This window comes from Gordionus sp. m RMFG-2023, chromosome 2 (genome assembly GCF_954871325.1).
Source record: "Gordionus sp. m RMFG-2023 chromosome 2, tfGorSpeb1-WG-v2, whole genome shotgun sequence".
Taxonomy (NCBI): domain Eukaryota; kingdom Metazoa; phylum Nematomorpha; class Gordioida; order Chordodea; family Parachordodidae; genus Gordionus; species Gordionus sp. m RMFG-2023.
This window is the reverse complement of record NC_088776.1, coordinates 58716003-58734913: the sequence shown is the minus strand read 5'-3', so window position 1 is coordinate 58734913 and position 18911 is coordinate 58716003. Positions and strand designations below refer to the sequence as shown.

At 31.8% G+C, this 18911-nt stretch overlaps 1 protein-coding gene across 1 annotated transcript in view; it reads right to left on the bottom strand.

The window, feature by feature from the left end:
• Positions 1-757: 757 nt before the first annotated feature.
• Positions 758-18911, bottom strand: part of LOC135924513 (CD109 antigen-like) — a 35210-nt gene continuing 17056 nt past the window's right edge. Inside the window, exons 18-33 of the mRNA XM_065459570.1 lie at positions 14795-14900; positions 11252-11411; positions 10822-10933; positions 9767-9910; positions 9469-9708; positions 9023-9211; positions 8318-8399; positions 7565-7926; positions 6997-7116; positions 6669-6825; positions 5056-5143; positions 4789-4959; positions 4173-4357; positions 3579-3792; positions 1446-1551; positions 758-1135 (exon numbers count right to left, since the gene is read on the bottom strand). Of these exons, the coding sequence (XP_065315642.1) occupies positions 954-1135; positions 1446-1551; positions 3579-3792; positions 4173-4357; positions 4789-4959; positions 5056-5143; positions 6669-6825; positions 6997-7116; positions 7565-7926; positions 8318-8399; positions 9023-9211; positions 9469-9708; positions 9767-9910; positions 10822-10933; positions 11252-11411; positions 14795-14900 (2618 nt within the window). The 3' untranslated portion in view covers positions 758-953. The remainder of the gene's footprint in view (positions 1136-1445; positions 1552-3578; positions 3793-4172; positions 4358-4788; positions 4960-5055; positions 5144-6668; positions 6826-6996; positions 7117-7564; positions 7927-8317; positions 8400-9022; positions 9212-9468; positions 9709-9766; positions 9911-10821; positions 10934-11251; positions 11412-14794; positions 14901-18911) is intronic.

Genomic DNA, 18911 nt, shown 5'->3' with positions numbered 1-18911 from the left:
GTATAAAAAAAAAATATTTTAATAATATATAATAGTAAATATATATAAAATTTGTGATTAAAAAAAATTAAAAATGATTTTTTTTTAAAAAAAAAACTAATTTTTGGGGGAATTTGGTGTATTTATATATGTAAATTCTATAATATCATAATTGAAAAAAAAAATTTAAAATGCCTTGATTTTGAGTTATTATGTGAAAGTTGAGAATATTTAATAATGATATAATGATTCTTTTTATAAAAAAAAATAATAAAGTATTATTCGGACATTGGCAACTATAATTCTAAAATATACAATTTAAAATAGAAGCTTTTATACTAAACTATTGACAAAGTGATCCAAAAAATCGTAAGTGTTGTATGACTGCAAATAAGGCCCCTATACAATAAATGTATCTTAATAAATACATTTATACAAAGAAAGAAAGAAAAAAATTCCTGAGCTCTAGTGGGAGTTAATTCCCATTTTTGCCAGGGCTTGATGTGGACTAGGATAAGTCTAATATAAAATATTTTTATATTCAGTTTTTCAAATGATATATTAAAAAACAATTTAAATCAAACATATTTTTTTTTGGAATTTAACCCTTTAAAAAATAAATATTAAATATTGAAATTCTTTATCTGAAGAAGGGTTTAAACAAAACGATTCGAAACGATATTTTAACCCCCATAAATGGCAAAAATGTAAGTTTAACAGGTTTCCTATTGGAGTTTAAAAAGAAATATATATAATTTTAAGATATGTATATTTAAAATAAAATATCATCCTTTTTTATTAATTATAATAATACACGTATAATTTTACAAGATTAAATTTAGAACGATTTCGACAGAGGAATCATAATTGATGGGAATGTGTTGTTTAACAAACAAAAATAGAGTAAAAGGAAAAATAATATAAAGTTGAGCGTGAAATATGGAGAAAATAAGGTAAATTTTGCGCGCGATAAATCAAACATGGACGATGAAGACAAACATGGTACATAGTAGAAGGAAAATATTCGTCATGCCGGGCAAATTATTTGGAGCAGAATTGAAATTCGGGCAATAAGGACATTGAAAGGAACCGCAAACATGACATATATCCAAAACTTTCAGATTGTAGGCTTCGTACATAGTCGTGTTGAAGTGAGCTATATATTATATATTTTTTTTTAAAAAGTGTCAAGGTTGACGACATATGTTTTATAAGTCTGCGTGGCGGTTCGGACTAGAATTCCTAAAGATCAGACTAGACCTCATAAAACGGACTAATCCAGACCCATTTTAAATGGCTAATTATATAAATAATTAATCTTAAAAAATATTTAAAACTAATTATTAATTTTCAGTTTTTGACATGATTTTATCCTTATTTCTCTCATCTTTTCACTTTTCTCCCCTTTTTTTATAAAGTATTTTAAAAATATTTTCTAAACATATCGATAGTTAATAGAAATTTACTTGGATTATAATATTCGAAGACTTTGATGGTATGCCACTCTGACATGTTAGCGATAGGATACCATCTTTCGGCGCTTAAGTTAAAACAGGTGAATGAGGAGTCCAACTTATGTTTTTTTAAAAATATATATATACATATTAGTGTTGCTAAACGGCTAACTCAATATTTTAACCAGAAAAATATTGCCTAAGCCTCGAGATTTCGATAATTATATGTCTAGACCTTTGTTGCTTCTATGAGCAAAATCTTAAGGCTTGCGTTATATTTTTCTGGACAAAATATTTGGTGAGCCGTTTTTTAAAAATCGGCACGAGCCGTCAAAAGTTCTTTCGAGTGAGAATGGTAAATTAGGAAAAAAAATATTCCTTCTATTTTCTTCTTCTTCGCATTCCATGGCGGCATATTATATGTTAGCGTCACCGAGTTTTTTCCGGCAATGTGTTATTTTTTTTTTCAACTTTAAATCATTTTTTTGAGCACGTTTAAATTTTTAAAATTATAATTTTACAAAAAAAAAAAAAAAAAAATTGAGCGCGTTTTTTTTAAATTTAAAAAATCTTGATTTTACAGAAATGTATTCCGGCATGTTTTAAAATCCTATTAGGAATTGAAGATGATTTTACCGTTAAATATCGAGTCATTTTTAATTTAGTGAAAAAATTTCCTCGAACAAATATCGCAGATAGAAATCCTGTAATCCCTATCTTCTCTTCTCTTCTCTTTTCTTCTCTCATATAATTTTCTATCTTATGTTTATCATTCTTTTCAAAATACCTATAATAGGAAATTGTAGATGATTTTTTACCGTTAAATTTCGAGTCATTTTTAAATTTGTGCGAAAAATCTATGGAGAAAACTAATATAAAATTATATTCAGTTCAAAAGTTCTTGGCAAGATTGTCCGAAATTTCATAGGGTAGGAATTCCAAACATAATAGAATACATTTCTGGTAAAATCAGATTTGTAAAATTTGAAAAAAAGGCGCTCAAAAAATGTTTTAAAGTTGAAATAATAACACATTGCCGCAAAAAATACAATGACACTAACACATATATATAAATATCCACATTAATTTTTTTTCTACCAAATAACAATAATTATAATATAAATTTTCAGGCGCGAAAAACGTTCATTATTAGTTGGAAACCATTTACAAAATATTGAATTTAAGTTCAACTCTATTTTTTTTTAAAAAAAAAAACTATATACATTTTAAATCATTTATAAGTAGTCATAATTTATCATTTATAATATGTTAGCGTCAACGTGTTTTTTTTCCGGCCAAGTGTTATTTTATCAACTTTAAATCATTTTGTGAGCGCGTTTTTTTAAACATTTAAAAATCTGATTTTACCGGAAATGTATGATGCCATGTTTGGGAATACCCCTATCCTATGAATTTTAGACAATTTTTCCATGAACTCTTTCACAAACTTTATATAAATTATATTTTCCCATATATTTTTTTATATATAAATTATATATGATTCAAGGGTTAACAGAGAAATTGTCTACAATTCGTAAAATAGGTATTCTAAACATGATGGAATATACTTGAAGTAAAATCAGATTTTTAAATTTTAAAAAAAAAACGTGTTCAAAAAATGATTTAAAAGTGGTAAAAATAACACATAGCCGCTAACATATACTGTTTTAATCATTAGTTTACTTATACTACACAATTTGTTATAATTATTATTTATATTTTCTCTTCTCTTCTCTTCTCTTCTCTTCTCTTCTCTTCTCTTCTCTTCTCTTCTCTTCTCTTCTCTTCTCTTCTCTTAAAGAAAGACATGACAAGACAAGAATTAATCCTATATGACATGTTTACTATTTTAAATTTAAATTTACCAATAGGTTCAAAAATAAAAAAATAAAAGTTTTTTAAAAGCTATAAAATTATTATAGATGATTAAATATAGATTAAAATAAGATTGGATGGGAGGGGGGGGGGTCAATCAACGGAACATTAACATTCATTTTATTTTTTAAATTGCTATGCCTCCTGTAAGGGGTAAGGAGAGGTGGCCAACATTTAAAATAAACATTGTCTATAACAAGAATATAAAAAAAATCGCCAGCAGGCACCTGAAAAAGGATATTGTTTAAATTGTATATATATATTTCTCACGTGATTGAAATAAAATACGGCTCTCTCGATGTCGGGCAAAAATTCGGCCTTTTCCAGCTGTTTATCCAAATTGAAACTGGTCATCCTGAAATTACCGGCCCGAGCCGAGTTCACGTAATTATCCAGATCCGTTTGATGGACTATATACCCGGACGGGATATCTATCTCGATGACTGACATTCCACTTTTAGGACGTTCGGATAGCAAGGTCCATCTTTATTTAATTTTTTGGCGCGCGCAGTAGAAAAAAATATTTAAAAAAATGATTTTTCTTAACTCGAATAAATCGTTATTGGAATATTAAATTGGAGTTGTATTTTTTCAAAGAGCAGGCCCAAAGCCGACTTTTCGCAAGCAACCGTGTATAAAAATCAGTGATCTACAAGCCAGGCGCGGAACGGCTAACCCGACTCGGTCAGGAATAAGTGGAATATGGGTCGGTCTTAAAAAATCCAGCCCGGGCCATTCGACAGATTAATTTATAAAATTAATTAGTTGGTAAATCTTATAAAATGGTGCGTTTACTCATTCATTTTACTGCTAATATTTTCCCATTCATGATTAGAGATAAAAAAAAATGTGGGCTGAGCCAACCTTGAACAAATGTGGTAGTCCAGTATGCTAGAATTGAAACCTCTGGATGTCATCAAGTGAGTGAGTTGAAAGGAATCAACGGGAGGGGTCCTCTGGTATTCTCTCCAATCTATATTTTTGCTGACCCGCAACTGGAATAGGGCAAGACCTCTACCGGTAGCCGTTACTTTCAAGCTCCCCCATACCTAAATTATATATTATTAAAATATGTATCTGTATATACAACTTTATCTCGTAAAAGTATCTATCCAAATGGTTAATTGCTCTATTTTTAACCGTTTTAGGCGGCTATATAAAAAAACGTTAAAAATATTTTTAGTCGAAAACTATCACTTTTAGATCTAGGGTTTTTTTTTAAAAATAGAATTCTACTTTGAATAAAATATAAATTAATTAAATGGCGTCTCGATTCTTAGAAGATTTTACTCTACACGCGTCTGTATATTGAGGCGGAATTTCGCCTAAATTTTTAGAGATTACCCACCATACTTACATTTAGAAATGAACTCAACAAGTTTGCAAATATGTTTCATAAGAAAAATATGCGCATATATATCTTAGCTATAATCAAATATTTAACAATTATGATCTATATACAACCTTATATTATACTTACATTGGGTATAGCGACTCTCTGAAAAGTAGCTAAGTTAAAGCTGCCCACTGCTAGGGTCAAATTAAAATTGGTATCTGAAGTCGCTTGCACTTCTATCCTTATATCAGTGGCGGGTCGCGTCAGCTCACTCTCGGAATATTTGGTAAGGGCTTGCATGGCAACTATGGTATCCTTGGGGTATATTAAATTCATTATTATTTTTTAATGAGATAGGGTTTCTTTCTTTCTTTCAATTTTCATATTTTATATATATATAATTATTGTTACCCTGGTGGAATCAAAACCAGCCATATGATTTCTTTGCTGATTTAACCATTTGATGATGGGCAAAATGTAAGTGTCCAACAATGGAGATCTAAAGTATATATATCGCGGAAAAATAAAGAAAACGTTTATATTTATAATAAAAACATTGGTAAAGTGACCCTAATGTTTCGATAACTATTAACTAGTCGACTAAATTGAATCGATTAACAACACTAATAATGAACAAAAAAATACATTTCTTAAAAAATTAAAAAAATGCTGAAAAATTATATTTAAACTAAAAAAAAATAAAACTTAAGAATAAAAAATACATGGATGATTTCACAAAAATTTAATTTACAAATCTAAATATAAATCGTTACTAATAGTGCGCACAAATTGAGCGTTTACGTTTCGCCGTTATTTTTTAATAAATAAAAACGTAACGCAACCCTTGTTTAAATTGAGGTTGCGTTTTTATTAATTATACGTCGATTTCAAAATTTTAAATAAGTTCAAAAAAAAAAAGGATTTGTCTTTGAAAATTATATTATCGTCTATTTTTTTTTATATATCTTTAAATTTCTAAAATATTCCATTTTAAGATTAGTAAGTTATTTATATCACATTTCATATAATATTACAAAGCGAAGAATAAAAAAAGAGGTAACGCAACCCATGTTTAAATTGAGGTTGCGTTTTTATTAATATAAGTCGATTTCAAAATTTTAAATAAGTTCTAAAAAAAGAATTTGTCTTTGAAAATTATATTATCGTCTGTTTTTTTTATATATATCTTTTAAATTTCTAAAATATTCCATTTTAAGATTAGTAAGTTATTTATATCACATTTCATATAATATTACCAGAGTTGTTAAAAGATACTTTTTAAATGGATCTAGATACAGATATTTTAATCAAAAATCTATCTAGATACAGATACAGAGACCACATTTATATATCTAGATACAGGATCTAGATACAAGTATCTAGATCCTTTAACAACTCTGAATATTACAAAGCGAAGAATAAAAAAAAAGTAATGATAAAAGCAAACCTATTAGCGATTGTTTTAAATGGTCGCTAACGCCAAACGATAATTTTAATAAATTTGCACGAGGCCATTTGAAATGTATTATTGCGCTTGCAACGCACCTTTCGAAAAGCTCAATTTGTGCGCAACTCTTTTTTACCCCCGCTAAAACCGGTACCAAGCCTAAGCCCAAATATATTTAGGAGGCTCAAGAGATCGAACCTTATAAAACATACTCAGAGTAATATCTGTCTAATTGGGCACCTTATGACTCAGGTTTTTTTTTTATCCAACTTAGACAGTTGCTTAATTTAAGAAAGGACGAATAGTAGTTAATAGGAATTCGATTGGGAGACTCAAAATTTTCGAGCTGCCCAAATTATCGAGAGCCCAACTTGGACGAGTGTTACTGTACCTCATTATATTCGATCGATGATTTGAATCGAAATCGGGTTCGGTCAGTTTAAACTCGACTAGACTGGATTGTTTATTTGTTCAAATTTGTGACCTCTACCAAACCGGGCGGCGATTTGTGACCGGGCCAAAATCTTTGGGTTAATAATGTTTTATTTTTATAATAAATATAAAAAAAATGGTAAACCGATTAAGAAGAATAGCTAATAGGGCGTAAGACGTGGTTTCGACGCAAATCGCTTCGTCCCTAGTGTATTCCCTGGGACCGTAGTGAGGTTGATTGTTTTGCAGGCGGTGAGGCAAGTGGGGAGACTCGTAAGGGCACCAATATTTCAATCCGTCGTCTAAATATATGTATAGTATAGTTTTATGTTATCGGCAAAAAGGAAGGATGGAAGGAATAAAGATAGAAAGGGTTTAGATAGATAATGGTTTTCATATGAAATAAAAAGAAGATAAAAAGATAAAAGGCAAAGAAGAAGATAAAAAAGAATGTGAAGAAATTTGGAGCTGACCTCTCTCCCTATGCCTGGCTATCAAATGTTTTAACGCCTCTCCTTTCCTAACGTGGTCCCCTAGTGATAAGGCGTAGGTCACGATGGCCAAAGTATAAGTATCGTTTTGATAGGCGTCGTCTTTTTATTTTGTTGGTTCGAAATCGCGTGAGCGAAATAAAATTATATTTTAAAAAAAACTTCTTAAGGCTTGGTTTCGGTTCCATTTCATTCACGCCTACGTATAAAACGCTCTCAAAATGTTTTAAAAAAATGTGGGCGATAAATTTATCGCTCTTAACATTTGCAAGCGTTTTAAAAGCAGCATTAAGGGGGTGGAACCAGGACAAGGCCATATTTTCAAAAAAATAAATAAGTATTTACTAATTTATTTATATTTAAAATTCATTTTCATTTGCTAAAAACTTTAGGGGAAAAAAAACTTACTACTATTTCCGGTTACACCAAGGAAAATTATTATCTCAGACAGAAATATCAATATCGAAATATGCACATACTACTTACCAATCTACGGATTGTGCGCTGAATTTTATAAAAGCTACATAAAATATATTGCGATTATTATTACACCCAAATCCTCCAAATATTTCTCCTTCAGAAGAGCGCGTATTCGCGTCAGCTCTCTTCCCTAAAATGGCGATTGCCAGGGCCTCTAAAAGTCTCATTTTGAGCTCAGCGGACCGGGCTCCCACGTGACCGGTCGTGTCATCGCACTCTAATAGGGCCAGAAGAACGTGACTCCGATCCAACATGGATAAAGATCCGAGATGACGCGATTCGGAGTTCTTGAATTCGAGGAAATCGGAAAATGTCGTGACGATTCGTTGCAGGGGAAGCTCCAACAGCTGTTTGGGTATGTAGAGCAACGTTTCGTCCCATTCGGTCAAGCGAGACGCCTCGTGGAGAACCCGGAGAGTTTGAGCTGTTAGCCTTTTACCCCAGGAGCAAACATAAATATTAAATGAGAAAAAAGGGGATCAAAAATTAAAGATTAAAAAATGATATTTATTTTATTCTTTATTTGTTTTTCTTCTTTTTTAAAAAATTATTTACCTACCTCTTTCCCTTCGCTTCCTTCCAATGTATTCAATATACGCTATAAAGAAAGAAAGAAAGAAAGAAAGAAGGAAAGAAAGAAGGAAAGAAAGAAGGAAAGAAAGAAAGAAAGAAAGAAAGAAAGAAAGAAAGAAAGAAAGAAAGAAAGAAAGAAAGAAAGAAAGAAAGAAAGAAAGAAAGAAAGAAAGAAAGAAAGAAAGAAAGAAAGAAAGAAAGAAAGAAAGAAAGAAAAAAATTAATTAAGTTTATTAATATAATATCTTACAAGAGATCGGTTTCGCAATCGTTTCCCTGAAACAAACACAATCCCCCGTCATTTTTCATGTGACTCATCAATCGTTGATAATCTATAATATACGTTTTTTTTAAAGAGAGCATATAAATATTTTAAAAATTCTGTAGAAATAATTGTTCTAATATGGGAACATCACGATAAAACAATTTTTTAATTAAGCTTCATGTATTCAAATACATATTTTTTTATATGCGAGACAATTTCATTTAAAAAATTTCTTAGATAATACCTATTTTGAAAAAATGGCCATTACAAAAGAATTCCAAGCAATCGCATCTTTTTTGAAAAGGAAACATGCTATATGAAATACTTCGTACAAAATATTAATTTCTTATCTGACTTTAGATGGAAAAAAAACGAATATAATGCTGGCTGTGTTTCCGGTTTCGACTTAACTGCTGTTTAGCCCCGATTAAACAGTTTTTCAAGCTAGAAGATGATTACAATCACGAAATAATTTTTTTTGTACATAAAAACAAAGATTTTTATATATTATTAGAACTTTGGGTAAAATTTCATAAAAAATCTTTATAAGAACCGTAACAAAAAAAATGGATTGTTCCATCTACTAAAATAAAATTATAATAAACTTGGTAATAATTATTTTTATTTAAAAAAAATCGATAGTTAAAAAGTTAATTTTAAAAATAAATATCTCATTTGGAATGAACTCACATATGTTCATGTATTTGGCTCCCTGGCTGAGAACTACTTTGTTTAATTGGTTAGTTTTTTGCAAGTAACGAAGCGTGTAAAAATTCGCGGCGAAATTGAACAAAACTTGTTCGCCGCACCAGTACGGCATGTCCAGCATATTCAGGGCGTTGAACGGCATTTTATAAAAAACGGGGCCCGTAACATCCCCTATATAAAAAAAAAATTTGTGTGATATATAGAAATATTTTTTTCTTCTTCATGTGCCCAACATTTTTATAACATTAAATCACGATATTAAATGAGACTGTGGAGCGTCAATAAGTGTCAATCAATTATAAAATTAGATAAAATAAACCGGAAATATAGACAGAATTTTTATTTCTTTTCCTTTTTTTTAAATATAATTTTCTTCCTTTATCAAAATTCTATTTTATTCTATTTATATTAATTTTATTTTTTTCTACCTACTAATCCAATTTCGGCCCTGGGACTTCCAAATATATAATTCCTTTGCCTTCTCAGCGGAATTACTGGCGTTTCCGTCACGTTTATGTACAAGTTGAAAGTTTGGAGGGCCTTGTTTGTGAGATCGATCAGGTAAGGCGTATGGTAGACCTGCTTAACGCCGCCTATCTCCACGAATATAAACTTTTCGAACTTATCCTCGGCGATTTGAGTCAGGGCGGTTAAACTTATGGAGGTGCCTGAAACCGTAGCACATAAGGCAAATTAGCATCGATTAAGAGATTTATAATAACTTACTTTTGGCGTTAATTTTGCCGCAGGCCTCCGATGTGTGAGTAAACACGATGGGAATGTAGACGAGTTGGGTCTGTCCGGGCTCGACCCAACTGAGAACTTGCCTTTCCCCTTTTTGGGTCTCGGGAGAGTAGGAGTGAACTATACCTAAATATTGAGTTTTATACATCAAAAAATAATAATTATATTACTGGAAAAATTAATCATATAAACCCCCACCATACCCTGATATTTTTCAGTTTTTCCAAATTGTAATTTGCAGTTTTTAATAAAACTATATTTTATGTGCCTAGAACAAAATCGGTTATCGCATTTTATCCGTGACAGAACATTCGCGTTTGCCTCTTCCAGCATAGATATATTTAACGAATCATTGACCACCGCCTTTCGGACTCATTTAATGGGCTATTCATGATCCTATTTCTATTTTTACTCTGACAACGTTATTTTAATGATATCGATTGGGAGAATAAACGACAGCAGACACGCCAAAAGAATAGATTATCATAATGAATAGAAACATTTTTTATTTACTCCCCTATGGATATCATAAGACGTTTTTAAGTTAAATGTAAACATTGGATGTGAGTTATCCCTTCACGTGGCCCGGAAGTATTTACAAACAGACCCCAATGACGATATCCTAATTAAGACTTTTCGAACGCCTTTAACTCTCTAAGGCGTATTGAGTTTCTAAATCCTATCCTCACCCTCTACCCATTCGCAATTTATCTTCGATTCCTATGCTAGCGCACCTCAAATTTGAAGATAAGAGGTGAAATTTTGTGTTTTCATAATACCTATAGTGTTGTTAAAAGGCTCGATTTGTGTCGATTTTTAAAAACGGTTAACTCAATATTTAATCCAGAATAATATCACGCAAGCCTGAAGATACTGCTCTTAGATGGCATGGCACCACAAAAGTCTAGACATCTATTAACGAAATCTCGAGGCTTAGTGGCCAAAATATTGAGCTAGCCGTTTTTAAAAATTCGTCTGAAAACGAGTCGTTTAACAACACTAATATTATGTATCAAAATTTTTTTTAAAAAATAAACCTTCTTCCAAATCCGTTATAATGATAGATTCGTGACAAGGCGACATCTCCAAGCTGACCAACACTTCGATTTCCTTGTCGAAATAATTAAATAGGGCGACTCTTATCCCCAGCTTTATGAATAAAAAAAAGAAATTAAATATGTCTTTAGTTTTTATATTTATACAAATGTTTCGTTTCATAATCAATGGCATATACAAATAAGGTTGGAGAGGATAAATGGGGGTAAACGCCTCCCTTATTTAAAAGGGTGTGAGTGAGGGGGTCGAATAATTGTTTTTGTCTAAAAAGCAAGACCAAGTCAGAGTGAATGCTTGTCAATGACTGATCGATTCTAGGTGAATAGGGACCGGTCCGTTTCTGATTCCAATTTTTAAAAATGATAAAAAAATAAATTTATGCCATTCTATAAAAAAAAAAAAATTAGCAACTTGTTCCCCTTGTTTGATCCTGTCAGGAACGTCGACCACGAAATAGAAAGGGAGTGTGCTATCGTAGAGTTTAACGTTGGGCAGCAGTCCCAAACCCGTCATCTTGCTGAGACTGAACGCGTTAACCGCCCATAACGCGGGTCTCTTCTTCACTTTAGCGCTTTAAATCGGCAAAATATTTTTTATATGCCAGTTATTTTTATAAATGTTTTTAAAAGCTGAAGATATTAGGCAAATTTACAGTCGTATGCATTCATAAAAAAAAAATTATTATGGGGGGGGGGGGGGGTAAAAATAATTAGGGGCTCGGGCCAAAAAGCCAGATAAAAAATTTCGTGGGCCACATACGGCGTTGTCTCTCTGTCATATACCATATAATCTCGTGGAGGAAAAATTTACAGCTGAAAGGCCTGATAGCTAGGGAGTCATATTTCAATATGCACGAAGGAAGGAAGGAAGGAAGGAAGGAAGGAAGGAAGGAAGGAAGGAAGGAAGGAAGGAAGGAAGGAAGGAAGGAAGGAAGAAAAAGATTTTAGCCAAAATAGTATTAAGGAAACTTTGAGATTTTGTTAATAGGTAGCCAATATTGAATAAAATCTCCAGGCTTCCTAATATATTTTCATGTGTACACAATTCATGTATACATTATTTCAAATTCACGAGGTAGAGAAGGTACCCTCTCTACCCATACTAGAATAAAGATTTTGATGTAAAAAAAAAATTTGGACTATCAAAATGCTTACAGTTTCATGAAAAAAAAAATATTGTAAAGAGACTTGGATCAATGAAGCCCAACCCTAACTTTTTAAAAAAGGGGGGGGGGGGTAAAATCAAGAATTCAACGGGGGGGGGGGTTAAATCCGGAATTTAATGACGGAGGGGGGGTTAAATCCGGAATTCAATGACGGAGGGGGTTAAATCAACCAAAAAAAATATATTTACCTTAACCTCTAGATTTCACATATTAGATAGGCAGAAAAAAAGTTGTAAAATACTTTAATTCATTTTTTATTTTTTTTTTAAAAAAGGGGACTAAATTATGAACTCATATATCACAAAGAATAATAAAATAAAATTCATTTTTTTCTTCCGGTTACTTTATTTGAATAGTAGCTGGTATAATATGTTATCAAAATGTAATAGCATATAATTAATTTAAGCTGAAAAATATAAAAATAGAGTTTAAGGGATGAGGGATAGGAATGAGAAGGGAAGAGAGAAGACATAGTCATGGAAGGCAGGGATCCTTACCGAAACGAATATCGGTTCGGTTCGGATAAAAATAACGGTTCAAAGTTTAGGTTCGGTTCATAAATAATTAAAATATCGGTTCGGTTCGAACCTTTAAAAACCGGTTTGAACACTTTTGTATTTAAACCTACATTCGAATTATGTATAGGGAAAATATTATTTATTTTATCATTAATTTAAAAAAACACATATATAAAACCTTCATTTAATTTAAATATAAAAATATATATCAATGATTAATTTCACTATGAAAAATATTTTCCTTTTTTTTATTTAAATTTATTTTATCATTAATTTAAAAAAATAACATATATAAAACCTTCATTTAATTTAAATATAAAAATATATATCAATGATTAATTTCAATATGAAAAATATTTTCCTTTTTTTTATTTAAATTTTTTTTTATTAAGCCGCACAATTAATATATTTTCAAAATTCGTCTCACTCAAATTACAAAAATGTTGCAAATTGACAATATACTAATGTTTATAAAAATTATGACCGACATTTATCAATCAAATGTGATTGATAATAATCTTTAAAATAATTCGAATATAATTGAAATCTAATAATAACTTACATATTATTTTATAAGCATAAAATCGTGAGACTCGAACCGGTTCAGAGGCATTTTACGGTTCGGTTTAGGTTCGGCTGAAATTTTATTAGCGATTTAAGTTCGGTTCATGTTCGATAAAAAATATCGGTTTTTAGCGGTTTAACGGTTCGGTTCGGTTTGGATCCCTGATGGAAGGTTATTAGATGGAAGAGATAAAACATAGATAGTTAGAGCGAATAATGGCGGTAGCAAGTCTTTGTCGTTAGAAGTGGGGTTCCTTAGGCTGATTGGTTTTTTCGCGAATCCGTTTGCCTAATCTTTTAAAAAAAACGTTGAGCTTTGCTACCGAAGGTGGTGATAATGGAACAGGCGATGGGTATGAATAAGAAAGAAAGGTCTATGGAACTGTACTTGATGATTTTTCAGGATTCTGCGAGGGCGAGGCCATCGACGTTGCAGTTAGATGGTCCATTTGGGTCAATGCAGGTGAAATCCCAAACCAGGAGCTGACCCCTTGACCAAGGAATCAAGAACATTCCATCAGGACGTTTTCCATTGGTTCTAAAAATTCCGCTTGGTTCAAGTCTCGGTGGAATGCCTGCGGATTTGAGGGCACGTAATATGATATTATTACATTTGGTGTGCCGTGGAAAACGGTCTCGACAAAAGCGACAATGAAGGAAATGTCTACCCTTGTGATCGACGCTGGTTTCGCAATGTTTACATTGGTACGGTAGAACAATTTCACACCGAGCCTTCACGACGACGATCTCACAGTTTTTCAAGTACCAAGGATCCGGTTACGAGTCATACCCTCTAACAACCTTGGTTTGTGCTTTCCGCTGACGAGCTAAGATTTGCTCTTGGACTACGGCTTAATTGCGAAATTGTTCTATCGTACCAATGCAAACATTGCGAAACCAGTGTCGATAGCAAGGGTAGACATTATTTCCATTGTCGCTTAGGCCGTTTTTCACGGCACACCAAATGCAACGACATCATACTGAGCGCCCTCAAATCAGCAGGCATTCCATCTATACTTGAACCAACCGGAATTTTTAGAACCGATGGAAAAAGTTCTGATGGAATGTCCTTGATTCCTTGGTTAAGGGGTCAGCTCCTGGTTTGGGACTACACCTGCATTGACCCAAATGCACTCTAATAATAACTTCGATGCCGCTCGCAGAATCTCGAAAAACCATAAAGTACAGTTCCTTAGACCCTTCTTTCTTATTCATACCCATCGCCTGCTCCATTCTTACCACCTTCGGTAGCAAAGCTCAACGTTTTTTTTTAAAGAATTAGGCAAACGGATTTGTGAATCAGCCTAAGGAATCCCCCTTCTTACGACAAAGACTTGCTATAGCCATTATTAGCTCTAACTATCTAAGTTTTATCACTTACATCGAATAACCTTCTATGTCTATGCCTTCTCTCTTCCCTTCTCATTCCTAGCTTCCATCCTTTTCCGTAAACTCTATTTTTTCAGCTTAAATTAATTATATGCTATTACATTTTGATAACATAATATATCAGCTACTATTCAAATAAAGTAACCTATGATAGGGAAGAAAAAAAATTTAACCGAAATTTTTTATATTTATTTTATTTTTATTTTTTTTAGAAAAAAAGAGTTTTTTGCTTTGATCATATCGGCTAATTAAAATTTCTTTGAAAAAAAAATAATTTTTTTTTGTATTTACAAATGATTTAATAAAAATAAAGTTTACGTAAAAATGTAATATCCATCCGTGCCGATGTTGAAATCTCTCCAGAGCCAAGAGGAATCGTAAATCTCGTTGAATCGATGAAAATTTTTGGGCGATAGTGCTTCGTCTTATAAAATACATATATATTATTCTCTTCCTTATTTATTTCAATTTTTTTCCTTTCTTTCTTTATCTTTATTTATTTATTCTTTTTTTTTGTTTCTCTTTCAAAGTTTCCTAACCCTTTTAACTGATTCTTTCACGAACAAAATTTTTAAAAAAAAAATGAATATCTACAAAAAGAAGAGAAGAAAGCTCTGCGATAATTTATACTAGACAATCAGCACTGTCGTAGAATATCAATAATTATATTTTCGTATACAAATGTATTATCCTATTAGATGTCAATCAAAGACCGTAAAGTTTTGATTGGACATAATAATATTATATTTGGAGAAAAAAAAATAAAGATAAGAATAATATTTATAATTAACGCAATGTTCGTAATCTTATATATAAATGAATGGGCCACAAAAAACCCCATAATCCAAAAATGTCTACGCGATACATAATGCATATATTTTAATGTAATGTACAAAAATATATTGGCCTGCAATTTATATTTTTCGCAATTTTACTCCATAGCAAGGTTTGAAATTGCTCTATTTCTTAGAAAAATTCTGGAAGATTTTTAGCCGGTAAAAAAAACAACTAAGCCTAATATTTAAATGACAACTATATCATCAACTTAGGTATTAAAAAAAATTATTAAATTAATCGCTTCTCAATGATTTTCTTCGGCAAACGCCTATAAATATGAGCCTTATTAAGCCATTAGCTTAGCACTATAGCAAACAAAGGCACACTATTAATTTAGTTTATAAATTCAAATTTTGTAAAGTAAAACTCAATATTAAATGACTTTATACATTGTAATTTCATGTTCCGCAGTTATTAAATGAATGTTCGATATAATTTAATTAATTTATGAAATAGAAATCAGAAACTCTTATTTTAAAACATTATAAACACCCCTCCACTTAATCAAAAATTCTGGTAATGTTATTGGCCATTTATTAATCATATGTATTTGTAATTCTTTTTATTTTAGTCGGACGTACTTCTGAGGGTATTTTCAATTGGCAGAGTAATAAAAATGGCAGGATTATATAAAATAATGCATTTAAAGAAGATAACAAAGTTGTTACAGATGCTTTTAAAGTGTATCGAAACCAGATATAAATTCTATACGGATCCATCGGTACAGATACATTTCTAAAAATGTATTCGATGTAACATATAAAATTATAGATACATTTCCGATATACTATTTGGGAATAATTTGTCAATAATTAAGGTAAAAAACTTGTTAAAGATACATTATAGATATAAATTCTGCACTGGTCCATCGATACAGATACAAATAAATTTCCCCAACAGGATATAAAGTAGTCGATACTTTTTGAATCTCGAAATATTTATGGCTTGAACCCTGTGGTCTCTCAACTGAGAATAGTATACGGCCAGATGGGCTGACCTTAATACCTTGGAGTAATGGAACTCCATTAGCATGGGATTATTCTTGCATCGACCGATTTGCTCTAACTGTATAAAATAAAATTGGTATAATAAATTGAATGTTGGGTGGGAGGAGGTAAAAAAAGGGAGCCGTGGATGACAATGCAGTTAGATCTGCATATAACAATAGATACGCGCTGTCTAAGATAGAAGCCTTTCTGTGGGTCACCAGTGATGGCACGAATTTTTTTACCAAGGGATTTGAAGAAGGTTAGGGCATGATTGCCAAAAAAACCGGTTGTGTCGGATACGATTGGCATGAGATTGCAATTGGTTAGGGAAATGTATTTATTAATTTTAGAGTTTTCCGCTCGCACGAATGAGTTGTTACTAAAAGAAGGAGCAAATCGGTCGATGCAAGTATAATCCCATGCTAATGGAGTTCCATTACTCCAAGGTATTAAGGTCAGCCCATCTGGCCGTGTATTATTCTCAGTTGAGAGGCCACAGGGTTCAAGGGTTACGGGAATTTGAGCTGAGCGTAGAGCACGGAGAATGGTATCATTAAATGCACTGTGTCGAGAATGTCTACCTTTAGAGAATCGACAATGAAGAGGATGATGTCCGAAACAATCAACGGGTTGGGAACATAATGTACATGCGGAGTTAGCCAGTACTTTACAACCAAGACGGAGACCTATTGCTATGCGTAATTTCGTTTGTTAAAAGGAGTCCTAAGTTTGAGCTGGGCAAAGCTTCTAACCATTCATAACCCGATAGGGAAGGCAAAAGTTGTGTAACTTGCAGTTGTGGGAGAGAGATGATCAACAGTTAAGAATTCATAAACTGAAATGGGAGATAATAAATGTGAAAGAATTGATGGGGATCCCTTAGAAGCAGCACTCGATATTAGATATTCAACGGAATGGCGTATTAAGGGAAGATCCCAGTCATGTTGCTTTCGTGATGTGGGGATTGGAGCGGAGAGGAAATTCTCTTTCCAGATTGTAAGGGCGTGGGGAAGGTGGGGGTCTGTGGTGTTATTGTTAAGTGATAGAATAATTAAGCGGCAGCTTGATTCTGAGGCTAAAAAGGCAGCAAGGCTGAGTGACGCGGGTGATCTTAGGCCAAGACCCCCAAATTTCGAAGGTAAAGAGGCCTGCAGGGCTGAATTTATATTGAGGATGCCTTCTAAAGAGTCTTTGATTGTTGATTCTATTTGGGTGAGAATTTCCGGGAATAGGAAAAGTGGGGCAGAGCGGAAGGCATGTTGGATTTTTGGGATAAATAAAAGGTTTCTGAGAAGGAAGGACTTGGTGCTCTACGCTCAGCTCAAATTCCCGTAACCCTTGAACCCTGTGGCCTCTCAACTGAGAATAGTATACGGCCAGGTGCGCTGACCTTAATACCTTGGAGTAATTGAACTCCATTAGCATGGGATTATACTTGCATCGACCGATTTGCTCCCTCGTTTAGTAACAACTCATTCGTGCCAGCGGAAAACTCTAAAATTAATAAATACACTTCTATAACCAATTGCAATCTCATACCAATCGTATCCGACACAACCGGTTTTTTTGGCAATCATGCCCTAACCTTCTTCAAATCCATTAGTAAAAAAATTCGCGCCATCACTGGTGACCTACAGGAAGGCTTCTATCTTAGACAGCGCGTATCTATTGATATATGCAGATCTAACTGCATTGTCATCCACGGCTCCCTTTTTTGACCTTCTCCCACCCACATTCAATTTATTATACTAATTTTATTTTATACAGTTTTTTTATAGATTTTATTTTACAAATAGTTTACATTATATATTAATACATATTTTTAAATTACGTAAATATGTTTTACTTTTAACGTTCAATTTGACTAATAAAAATATATTTCATCTCAAAAAAAAAAAATTAAAAAATATATCTATATTAAAAATAACAATAAAATATTTACAAATTAACATCAATACTAACTATTATACGATTTTAACAATTGAAGATTTCCAAATTTATAAAGGGGACATACTAAATAGGCGTTCAACTGGTTGGAAGTGTTGTATTTTAAGAAATTTTTGTTTATATTAGAAGGATTATTTAAAAAAGGTAAATCTTTACTCTTTCATTTAAAAAAAATTATCAAAGATTTTGTTTTATATTTAGCTTATTTTTATCAAATAATGTTTAATTTAATACTTATTTAAGATAAAATATAAAATAAACTCGGAAAGAAATTAATTAAATCAGATATATTTGTTATTTTAAAAAAATTGTTATAATCTATATGAAAAATTTTTGCATTAAAAAAAATATCAACTAAGATAAAAAGTATACAAAAAAATTAACATTAAAAAAAAGAATGGAAACAATATCGAGAATTTTTTTAACAAGTCCCAGAAGGTAGCAGATACAAAAAATGTATCGAACCAAGACAATAAGTATCGTCAATACAATTCGAGAATCGAAAACAATCTTGTGATTTCTTTTTAACAAGCCCGAGAAGGTAGTAAATGAAGATACCAAAAAGATTCGATATAAATATTAATTGTATTTTTTTTCCCCATTCATACAAAAAAAAACCCATATTGGGGAAAAAAAATTTTTTGTCCGACTAATTTCTTTTT